Genomic DNA, 11809 nt, shown 5'->3' on the forward strand with positions numbered 1-11809 from the left:
CATTGTTGTTGCAGTGTTTTGTTTATTTCCTTTTTAATTTAAATATGTCAGTTTAAATGAATATGAATCATTTAGATTCATATAGAATTAAAACAACTGTAACTCTGTCCATGCAACATCTCAAGCCAATCTTGAGGTACCTTGTAAAGTGGTTTACAGAAACCATGGGGTTGTTTCAACAAGACTTATCCAAATTCTGAAAGTGTTTCCAGGACATTGTTAAACTGTGGGTGCTAAATAAACTTCTTCCAGCCTGCTAAACATCAACAGCTCTTCAGAAATCTCCGTTGTACAAACCTGTGTTGTCAAGAACAGAGTTTGACATTAAAAACACAATTTTCTCGTCTTAAAAATAAAGCAGGGCCTTCCTCACTCACAGCTGATTGTCATCCCACCATTTAAAACACCTGACAAAAAAACAAAACTTGAGCATTGAGGTGAGGTTCATCACTCTGTGAAAGATGTGGGCGTGCATGAGCAGATAGGTTGACAACTTAAGAATAATGCATCTCAACGTAAAACTGCAAAGAATTTGGGGATTTCACATGACGTCTTTTTTCTTCATTTCAGCGATAATAACATTGTGTAGATGTTTCAACAGTTTTGCACCATTGTAAAACAGTCGTGGTAAAAATTGCACTTCTTTCTTTTGTTAGATTTTAGATCATTTCTGCACTAAACAGAGCTACTTTTACAACACACCATGTTTCCGGTGCTGTCATACGATCCTTTGAGACTTTAAATATCTCATGATGTCAGGAGAAAACAACCTGTTACCATATGTGGTTTTAGTCTCATGACTATGTCTTTTCAACAGTCACCTGGAAGCATTAAAAGCTGTTGTCAAGTTAATCTTTTCTCTCTGTCTTGACATCTGTATTACTAACAAACCTGTTGAGGCACATCTGCAAGTGTCAGATGATGTGACGCAGCATTTTGTTAACAATGTCCAACCCCCCCTGCAAAAGACTGTAGGTAAAACTGCAAAGAATTGGGGATTTCAGACGATGTCTTTTTATCAAGTCATTGCCAAACTACATTCCGTACAAATTATCGCATCACTGCTCTGTAGTAAAACACTCTGAATGATATATTTGCCTTTGTCTTTGTTGTAGAATATTTTTTACACATGTACACTGGAGCTTTGTCAGCGTGGACCCATTATTGTGTGACATTATTGTGATGTGAGAGGATGGATCTCTGTTCCAGGGTGGGCAGACAGGAAATCGCTATTGCATGTACAGTAAAGGGAACAGTACCTGAAACCAGGTGTGAGGAACCTTAAACTAAGGTTCTCCTGGCATCGGGTGTCATGGTTGTGAGGATGTTAAATATCAAGATCGATATGGAAAATATATTATTCTGTTTTCTTATCCAAAGTTTCCTGCTTCTCTACTAATACTATCAAACAATATGATCAGCTGCTAATTAGAAGGTGTCCAGGACAGTTGGAAAACGAGCTAAGGACCTGTATTGGACGCTCCTAGACAAGACCACAGATTGGATTTGGGTTGTCAGTGGTTCGTACTCTTGTCACGTGCATGCATTTTATCTTTTTTAGAGTTTGAAACAAGTTTTCAATTAGACAGGGAGATCTGCAGGTCTGGAGAAGGCCTCGTTTACAGTGTCGGTGAAGATTCTCAGTCGTCCAGGTGGAGTTATCTGGAAGTTGAGTCATGGCAACTGGACTTCCTTTAGTTAGTTGTAACGTTTCGCTACTCATCCAAGTAGCTTCTCCAGTCTGAAGATAGTTGGTTAGAGGCCGCAAATGGGGATGGGGGACACCTCTGCCCATCCCCTCTTAACACCTGAATGGGTCGTTAAGTGTGTCCAACCTGGTGCAGGTGTGAACTGGTTCTGGCCTTTTTGGGGACAGATGAAAGGGCAGCATGATAAATAGAAGACAGGTTGTGTCTAAGTCCTCCACCTCTATTGAGAGAGGGAGTGTTGATTTGCACATGCAGGGCTTCCCTCACCCCTCTCTCAAACCACTTGTCCTCTTTGTCCAGTATTTTAACGTCACTCAACTTCCAGATACTCGTTTACAGTGGCACCAAACACATACAGCATGGTCTCATCAGCACTGAAATATAGATTACAGTGCAGAGTTAAGGTATAAACAATACTACTATTAATGGAGTTATATAAAACACATACCATATGGCCAGTGCTGACACGCGATCTGTTGAAGCTATAAGTATATTATCAGCTAATCTGATTTTATCACCTTTGAACATAGAAGGATGTTGTCAGGTTAATCTTTCTTTCTGCCTTGACATCTGTAGTGCAAACAAACCTGTTGATCCACATCTGTAAGTGACAGATGTGACGTGAGAAGAAGTGACACAGCATTTTTTGTAGTTTGTAGGTATTGTCTCTTAGATGTTGCACGTGGTTCTGCAGACAGTATATATATATATATCAGGCCATGGATGTTTCCAGAGTCACGGATCAAGATGAAGATACTTGTGGGGTTTCTGCTGGCAGTGTTGGGCTGCAGTCTGACTGAAGGGAGGCTGGTGCCAGAATGTGAACTGTGGGGTGAGCTGAAAAATGCAACTGTTAACCAGAATCTGACTGGAAACAACTTAGTGGCCAAACGTAAGTACCAGTTTTACATTACAACACTGAGCCAACTGTGGGTTTCTTCTGGAGAACATACACTAACTGGCCACTATGTTAAAAGCACCGATATGTGGAGTGAATAACACCAGTGTACTGTAGCTCTTGTCAAGGTAAATGAGGCAGCATGTAAATGATTCGTTTGATTGACCGGAATCAGAGCATGCAGTACATTGCAGCTTGCTGCATATTGGGCTGTGTAGCTGAAGAGAGAGCCCACGTTGGTTTTAATGTTGTGGTTGGTCGGAGTATGTTTGATGTGTATTTCAGGTTTAGGGAAATGTTATACTGGACTGCCTGCTGCCTAACACACAGCATGTAAATATCCAAATGAGGATGGGTTCCCTGTTGAGTCTGGTTCTTCTCAAGGTTTCTTCCTGTTTCCTTCTCAGGGAGTTTTTCTTGCCACTGTCGCCCTCGGCTTGCTCATCAGGGACAATCTGATTATTGATTCATACACATTCACTGTTCATGTAAACTTCCATAGTTACTTTGGTTGTGTAAAACTGTTTTAAAAAGTAAAATTTTATTGAATTGAAGTTACAAGACAGGAATTGTCATCTTAAGACCGTTTATATCTGCAGTAAACCTTAGAAATAGATAAGTGTGGACTAAAAGGCGTGACAAACATTTGTCACTTCATTATCTCTTTCTCTTGTGCTTTCAGTTGTCTGTCAGGCAGGGCTGGCTTCAGGTTTGAACACCAGTGTTGTGACGCAGCCGATTGCGAAGGAAGTCAGTCACAGCACAGAGGAGGCCGATGATCATCCTGGAAAGGAAGACAATCATGGTAGAGATAAAGGCAGGCATCACAACTCAAGGGTGTCCAATCATCGAGTACGACGAAATGACAAACAGCGTTCATTGCAAACACGTGCAAACTGCACTTCAGGTGTCTCTCAGGAGGGACTGACATCAGGTTTGAACACCAGTGCTGAGAACCACCAAGAAGAAGGAAAGGAAGACAATCATGGTAGAGATAAAGGCAGGCATTACAACTCAAGGGTGTCCAATCATCGGGTACAACGAAATGACAAACAGCGTTCATTGCAAACACGTGGAAACTGCACTTCAGGTGTCTGCAATGAGGGACTGACATCGAGTTTGAACACCAGTGCGGAGAACCACCAAGAAGACCACAGAAAGAAAGACAATCACAATGACGGGAGGAGTGGCCGTCCTCGAGGGCGACGCAATGACAGGAAACCTTCATGGCCAACCCAGTCTGATCCAAAGAACTGCGTACTGTACGGCATTTTCCAGCTCAGCAGCTGCCAGGCCTGCAACGACGGCATAACTCCAACAGCCAATGTCTGTGGAATATCCTGCAGCAGTAAGTTGTTGTTGTCATCCTCCTAACTGGATTCAAATTACTTTCGATGTTAAATCTACAGCAAACTGTCTTGTTTTGTTTTTCAGATCTGCTTGATGATGACATCAGTGATGACATCAGTTGCCTGCTGAAGATCCTTGGCGATCTTAGGTAAGTATAAGTGTGGCTGATAGTAAGTAAAGGGTGATAAACAGCTTTATCCATGGATCTGCTGAAATTTTCATCATATAATTTGGATATTTTCGTTTATTTCCACAGTGACGATCACGCTGGGTCAAAACGCAGAGAGGAAGAAGGACTGTAAGTTCATCAGTTGATTCTACATCTTCAGCTTTTTATAATACTTTAGTGTGATTTATTCCCATAATCAATACCTGAAGTAATGTTGATCTCTTCTGTTTATTTGCAGGCTCAGGACAATCTCAGACAAGTGTGAACATGAACAAGACTCTGTTTACATCGCTAAATGCTGATAACTTTGTACATTTAGTGTCATAACATCACTAATTATTTACTCTTCTTTTAAATAAGCAGCTACTGATGAGAATAAGTGACAACAATAAAGTGATATATAATCAGGTATTAAAAGTGAGTAGAAGCCACGGCAAATAAAAAGGAGCTTTCTCACAAGTAAAAAGATTAAATTCTTTAATGACACTGAAATGGTAATGGATACAACAACAAAAAGATGGAATGGATGGAATTAGAGCGAAGCATAGCCCTTTGTATTCCTCCTAGAGACTTGTAGAAGGACCTGATGAATGTAGAAGTGTGTGTTAATGTAGAATATGAACCCTTATGACCTATCCCACCATGCCTGAAGTCCGCCACAATTGTCCCGCTGCCTAAAAAGACCTCCATTGACAGCCTCAATGACTATCGACTAGTAGCTATGACACCTGTCATGATGAATTGTTTTGAGAAACTGGTCCGACGCCACATTATGTCACAAGGTGTCAGAACTATTGGAAACATTCAACAGATGTCAGAAAGGTTTAAGGCTGCTTGACAAAAAAAAGTTCATGAAGTACATTTGAAGAATAATTTAATCTTTGGGGCTTTGGAATCATGCATAACGATAACTAGTAGGGACAAAAGGTTTTGTCTTTATTTTACTTGGTGCATGCTGTCCACACAAAGTCGGGTGAGCTGTCGCTGCCAACAAAGTGTCATTGGGCTGAAAAACCAAAACAAACCAAATCAAATCAATCAGAAACCAAAAAAACATTAGGTGTTGTTAGAGCAACCATTTGGTACATTCTTAAAAAGACAGAACATTCAGTGCTGATGAGCTCATGAACAACAAATACAAAAGAATTCTTGCAGTAAAATCGTTCCTGTCCACGTTTTTGACTTCTGATGTTGAAGATGGACAATGGTTCTAAAAGTTTTAGTCATAAAGGTGTAATGAGATCCTACAGGGGAACTATTACCAACAGAATGTGTTACTAAGTTTGTTCTGCAAAGCCTTTATATTTTGCATCTCTTCATCATTCTCTTGCTGGGGATAAACATAGAACTGCGTTTAGGGTAGAATACAGAAAACACGCTGCGTGTTCTGACATCAAATCCCCCTAAACTATGACTGTCTCTGTCTCATGTGAGGACACAGACAGTTTGACCTTTTCTTGTTTTGATATCATGACTTGGACTTTTGAAAAGGACAAAAGAGGGAAACACGTTTTCGGTGGACGGATCACTTTTGTTGTTGTCTTTGGAGCTGTGCAACCCAAAGCTAAACATCAACATGTGACAAAGTTCACATCCAGAACTGGGGACGTCCAGAAACCAAGGGAGTGGTCTTTATCTGAGCAGAACAATGACGTGTGTTATTTGTTACATGTGGTCGTGCAGACAGTATAAATCTCATGTCCTGTTGGGTTTTCAGAATCAGAAGATAGAAGGAGATCTCCAGTCAAGATGAAGATATATGCTGCGTTTCTGCTGGCAGTGCTGGGCTGCAGCCTGGCTGAAGGACAGCTGTTGTCCAAATGTCAACTGAGGAACGAGCTGCAAGTTGCTGTCGGTAACCTGACCTGTTTAGAGTCACCTGGAACCAGGACAAAGTGAGGGGTGTGATCTTCAGCCAAGTTTCACAGGAATCAAACCAGTGATCAATCCTGAAGCTCATCTGACTTAAATGTCCAGAGAATCTATTTCTTTCCCTGTTATTCATTCATTTCAATACATATTCTGATTTAATACATGTATTTCCACAGTGGCCAGGCTGTGCTGGGGTTAGGAGGCCTGTAAGTTCATGTTCATGTTCTGCTTTTCAAATTAAATATCGAAATGTTTACTGAGCAAATAGAAAATACTTCAATTAATTCTGATCTAATTGTTTTCAGGCTCGGGTCAGTCTTGAACGATGTGTGTGGAGCTGTACAAGCCTCTCTGTACTTTGCTGGATGTGCATAACTTCAATTCATCATTTACTGTCATAACATCACTTGTTTACAGTGTTTGGGCAACTTGTGATGATCATAATAAAATGAAGCATCTTGACATTGTTGTTGCAGTGTTTTGTTTATTTCCTTTTTAATTTAAATATGTCAGTTTAAATGAATATGAATCATTTAGATTCATATAGAATTAAAACAACTGTAACTCTGTCCATGCAACATCTCAAGCCAATCTTGAGGTACCTCGTAAAGCAGTTATTGTTCCCACAAGACTTATCTAAATTCTGAAAGTGTTGGCAGGATATTCTTAAAATGTTCTAGGTGGTCGGAGGCAAAACCTTCTGCTTTGGTCTCACTCATGCATTGAACATCCTCCCAGTAGCAGAGCCTTCCTCACTCACAGCTGATTATCATCCCACCAATTAAAACACCTGACTCTAAATTTTCGCCCTCAGTTGAGCTGATAGAACTCTCTATTATAACTACATGAAGAAAGTTCTCAAAGTTTATCTCACTTTAGAACTTTAGTTATTTTTATTTATACATTTTTTTTATTATATACGCAGAAAAATTAGAACGTTTGATCTCTGCTGTGTCAGATCTGGATTACTAAGGTGTTTCTACTGGTAACAAGGTTCATGAGTGTTTAAAATGAGCCACACAGTAAATACTGTAACACCAAAACTAAATACATAGATATAGATATATAAATATCTACACATCTGCTGCTGAGATTGTTAATTAAATATGTTCAAATGAACAGACAACAAAGTTAATGATGGAGTTATAACTAAACAAACTGGCCGCTGGACTTGAGCTCTGGACACAGCTTGGCCTCCAGATTGTCTATCTTCACCAATTCCACATCATTGGAGCTTGAGAGGCTGGCAGCACGGGTGATCTTGGTGAGGGTTTCTTCATAGGGTGGGGGCAGGTAGACCATGACAAAGACTCCATCTGATCCATCGGAGCTGGTGCTGGTGTGACGTTCTGCGTTCCTGGTCAGGGAGGAGAGGAACTCAGCGCTGCCGTCTGCATTCTGCAGATCCAAAGCGATGATGTTGGCCAGGCTCAGCTTAGTGCGAGAACACCGGCGGTAGACCAGGGCCACCAGGAGAGCCAGCAAGAGGACGGAGACAACCAGGAGGACCACATAGACCGCCAGCTCAGACTGTCTGTCCTCCCCTTGGTCCAACTCAGTCCATTTGTTGCCCTAGAGAAGAACAAAGAAGAGACTCACTGTATTTTACATAGCTGTAAAAATTACTGTTATGTACAGTAGAAAAATAAAGCAGCTTATCTATAAACTATAAAATACTAAAATGTACAACAAGAACATACTGTGGTGTTTTAACAGTACAGTGCTGTAGATGAATACACGGTAACTTACTGGCAGCCAGATGCCTGCAAGTTGCTGCATTTAATACTGGTTCAGGTTCAGAGGGTAGATTTTATTTCTGGCTGTGACCAGCAGGTGTCAGCACACACCACATGCACTGGTCTGTGTGTGGGGCCCTGAACACCACAACAAAACCTTCAGGTGGATTAGTTGTCTGAGAACAAGTTGCACCAGTTGTTGCTCATCACACATTTCATCCTGACAAGAGGGGTGAGCCTGCGCCCCTCCAACTGTGTCAGGACAACATGTGGTTGTTTACGTCTGCTCAGTGTCCCAAATTCCTCCTGCCTCAGTTTTCCTACCAATTAGTTAATGCTGCCTCGATGACCCCGCACCCTGCAGACTTCGGTGATCTGCAGGACTCAATCTGTCTGAGTGTCACCGACTGTTTCCAGAACAAACTGCTGCAGTTCTGAATGTCTGAGAGTTCATGTGAGGCGTAAAGGACTTTCAAGGAAAAGGGACTTTTCAGGAAGCGGGGTTCACAAACAACTGGCTTAACAAGTGAGCAAAGGTGGTTTTCTTTTTAGGCTCAGGTTTTAGCCAGGTAAAAATCTGTTCACAGTTCATTTAGCTGTTTTTTGTTAATTAGGATAAAAAACTGTTTTGTTGAATGTAAGGATTTAAGAATAGTTAAGTTTCTGCCAAAGTAATATAATGTTACATCTAATGTTCCTACAACAGAGAGATCTGCTGAAAGTCACTGGAGACTTTTTGAACAGTGTTTTATCTTTGTTTACTTCAGTTATAGTAAAGTTTGTAGCCTGATGATCTACTATTCAGTTTTCACTTTACACCCATTTATTTTATCTTTTGAACTGCAGCTTTATAAAGTTCATGTAAGACAGTTAATATTCAAAACAGCAGCTGACAGAACAACTGTTCTGGAACTTTTATCATATCAGATGTTCTGGTATCCAAAATCCAAAATGAATTTTTAAGTCGCGCTGTGTGAGAAGCTGCTAAAGTGACCATGAAAAAAAGAACACTGGACAAACACTGTTTACAGTTCAAGGTTTCGAGATCTGACACCTGAGATCTTGCTTTGCCTTGTTTTGATTCTTCAGTCCTGCAGCACCATCTGCAGCACAGATTCATATTTCATCTGTCTAAACATTTATGCTAAGAAGTAACTTTGGATCATGTTCATTTGACGACTGTGCAGCTAAAACATCGTGTCTACGTTTGAAGCCTCCACTTAAAATCAGCATCATTTCAAAGCATGATGTGAGAAGAACACTGAGCTGTACACACCTGCTTCTCCTGTGTGGACGGTGAGCCTGTCACCCAGTCGTACGAGCCCCTGCCCGCTGGTCCAAACCTCATCCAGCTGCTCTCCAGTAGCACTCGCATGATGCTCAGGTGAGGTGAGGTGGGGTGGTGGTGTACCGGGGCGGGCGGACAGATGGAGGAATGTGTGTTTGTGGAGTAAACACTGAGACACTGAAGAATCCAGTTGTTGGTTGAGTGGTTTAGGAGTAAACAGAGAAAAGAGGATGATTGTTGATCGAGGGAGGGAGGGGCCACAGGCTAAGCAGCAGCTCACATGCTCACACATGCAGCAGAGACACAGGATTCAGAGCAATGATGGGATTTAGAGCCATGCAGCTGCCCTATATCAAAGAGAGAAGGTGTGTGTGTGTGTGTGCGTGTGTGTGTGTGTGTGTGTGTGTGTGTGTGTGTGTGTGTGTGTGTGTGTGTGTGTGTGTTATTACAGCTGTTCCTCAATAATTCAGAAGTGAAAATCCAACAACAACGCTGTATTCTGTTGGTCTTTGTTTCCACCATCATGACTTTGTTGAATTGAGCCACAGGAGATGAGGATGGGGCTCCTGCTGGTCCAGTGGGTCTAGAAACAAAAACCTCTAGACATACTGGACCAGATTGTGGACCTGGATTGAGGTGCTCAGGTAGGAAGGTGCTGTACATCTGAAGTGAGCAGCCACTTGAAACAGTGATGGTATGTGTGTCTCTTTTAAGTGATGTAATTTGGATCAACAGAAGAGGATTCACTGTGCACAGCTTATGTTAAATGCATTTTGCGATGTACACAAGTTAAAGGTCAACACTGAGCTTTGTGGCCCAGTGAAGTTGGAATTAATCAGCTCTGACAAAAATTGAAGCTAAGACTAAAGTCAAGACTTTAAATGAGGGTCAAAGGATCAAAAGCTGTGCATTATGTTGATATTGGTCGATATAAATACACTAAAACAGGATTTTAAACAGGTCAGATTATGACCCCACGCTGCACTTTATTAACCCTGTTGTGTCTCAGTAGTTGAAACTGGTCTGAAGTGTGGGGCAGCTTGTAACGGATCATTACTGGAGGTTTGGGAACTTTGTCCATTTATAAAAGTGGTGATTTCGCTTTTGTATCCAGTCTTTATTTGGGACTGTAAGTTATTTCTACTGACTGTAGTCGAAGTATATGAGGTACAACTACTACAAGTACCAGTGCTATATATTGTTACTGCAGTACTTGACTCTTCAAAGCCACTACTGAAGCCTTCTGGTAATTAAACACATACAGCAGCATCAAGTGCATCATCTGCTGTGTAGTGCAGGTCCAGATGTTGTTCATCACGATACTGACACCAGTGCTGATCAAAGACTCACACTAATATGTCGACAATCCAGCTGTCAGGTTCAGCATCTGTCTGGACTCGACCCAGCGGGATGCTCGGCGCTCGGGGGAGAGCTGGTGGGAGGGATTTGTCCCTACAGGATTACTGGCCTGGGCGTGCAGACTGCAGCTGTAATTACTCCTCACGTGGCGAGCTGGGTGGGTCAAAATACGAGGGGCAGGTCTGCACATACAGAGGTGGAGGGAAGGATCACGGGTAGTTAGACCAGCACCGGGTGGTGTTAATCCCACTGCACTGACTGACTAACAGATTATTTAAGTAACAAAGGACCAATACAGAAGAATTGGACTGTTGGAGCTGCTCAAGGTGGAGCTAGTTTGACTTTATACAGAGTTAGATAGTTCACAACCTAGAGGTGTCAGGACTGGGGGGTCACGCCCCTCCATAGGGTCAAAGAAAAGCCTCTTATAGTCTCATTTATATTTATATTGTTACACCTTTCTCTACTTTCTGCTTCAGAACAGCGTTCAACAGCTGACATAATCAGAAACAGAAAGGTGTTGGGAAACATCCTGCAAAGGACAGAGAGACACGCACCACTAACTAACTAACTAACTAACTAACTAAATAAATAAATACATAAATAAATAAATAAACTAACTAACTAAATAAATAAATAAATACATAAATAAACTAACTAACTAACTAACTAACTAACTAAATAAATACATAAATAAATAAATAAACTAACTAACTAAATAAATAAATAAATACATAAATAAACTAACTAACTAACTAAACTACCTAACTAACTAACTAACTAAATAAATAAATAAATACATAAATAAACTAACTAACTAACTAACTAACTAAATAAATAAATAAATAAATACATAAATACATAAATAAACTAACTAACTAACTAAATAAATAAATAAATACATAAATACATAAATAAACTAACTAACTAACTAACTAAATAAATAATACTACTAAATACATAAATAAATAAATACATAAATAACTAACTAACTAACTAACTAACTAACTAACTAACTAACTAAATAAATAAATAAATAAATACATAAATAAACTAACTAACTAAACTAACTAACTAACTAAATAAATAAATAAACTAACTAACTAAATAAATAACAGGACTCTGTCTGTAGTGATAGACCAGGATCAGAAGGGAGCAGTAGTAGTAGTAGTGGTAGTAGTGGTAGCAATAGTAGTAGTAGTAGTAGTAGTAGTAGTAGTACTACTACTACTAGTAGTAGTGGCAGGACTGAAAGAGAAACTGAGGAAGATGTGGGAAGTGAAAATTCAACTTTCACACTGAAGAAAAAAGAAAAATGAATCACAACACAAATAACTTTTAACAAGTCATCTGTTTACAAAGAGTCGTCCATGTTACCATATAACATCTGTAGGTGGCGCTAAATCTGAACCACAGTTAGGATACTGC

The 11809-nt window shown here is 40.4% G+C and overlaps 2 protein-coding genes and 1 long non-coding RNA gene across 3 annotated transcripts; 2 read left to right on the forward strand and 1 right to left on the reverse strand.

The window, feature by feature from the left end:
• The first annotated feature begins 2456 nt into the window (after positions 1-2456).
• Positions 2457-5985, forward strand: LOC113161765. The gene is made up of 5 exons (XM_026359566.1): positions 2457-2601; positions 3290-3955; positions 4042-4105; positions 4214-4255; positions 4365-5985. The coding sequence occupies exons 1-5, from the start codon at positions 2457-2459 to the stop codon at positions 4426-4428; spliced, it is 981 nt and encodes a 326-aa protein (XP_026215351.1). The 3' UTR covers positions 4429-5985.
• Positions 5986-6029: 44 nt separating this feature from the next.
• Positions 6030-6460, forward strand: LOC113161330. Its single transcript, XR_003298742.1, has 2 exons — positions 6030-6204; positions 6304-6460. It is a non-coding gene; the product is annotated as an uncharacterized LOC113161330 (long non-coding RNA).
• A 625-nt stretch (positions 6461-7085) lies between these two features.
• On the reverse strand, positions 7086-9187 carry LOC113162433 (small integral membrane protein 28). Its single transcript, XM_026360565.1, has 2 exons — positions 9011-9187; positions 7086-7570 (listed from the first exon to the last, which is right to left on the reverse strand). Exons 1-2 carry the CDS (start codon positions 9107-9109, stop codon positions 7148-7150), a joined length of 522 nt encoding a protein of 173 aa, XP_026216350.1. The 5' UTR covers positions 9110-9187; the 3' UTR covers positions 7086-7147.
• Between the last annotated feature and the right edge of the window lie 2622 nt (positions 9188-11809).

Source organism: Anabas testudineus, chromosome 1 (genome assembly GCF_900324465.2).
Source record: "Anabas testudineus chromosome 1, fAnaTes1.2, whole genome shotgun sequence".
Taxonomy (NCBI): domain Eukaryota; kingdom Metazoa; phylum Chordata; class Actinopteri; order Anabantiformes; family Anabantidae; genus Anabas; species Anabas testudineus.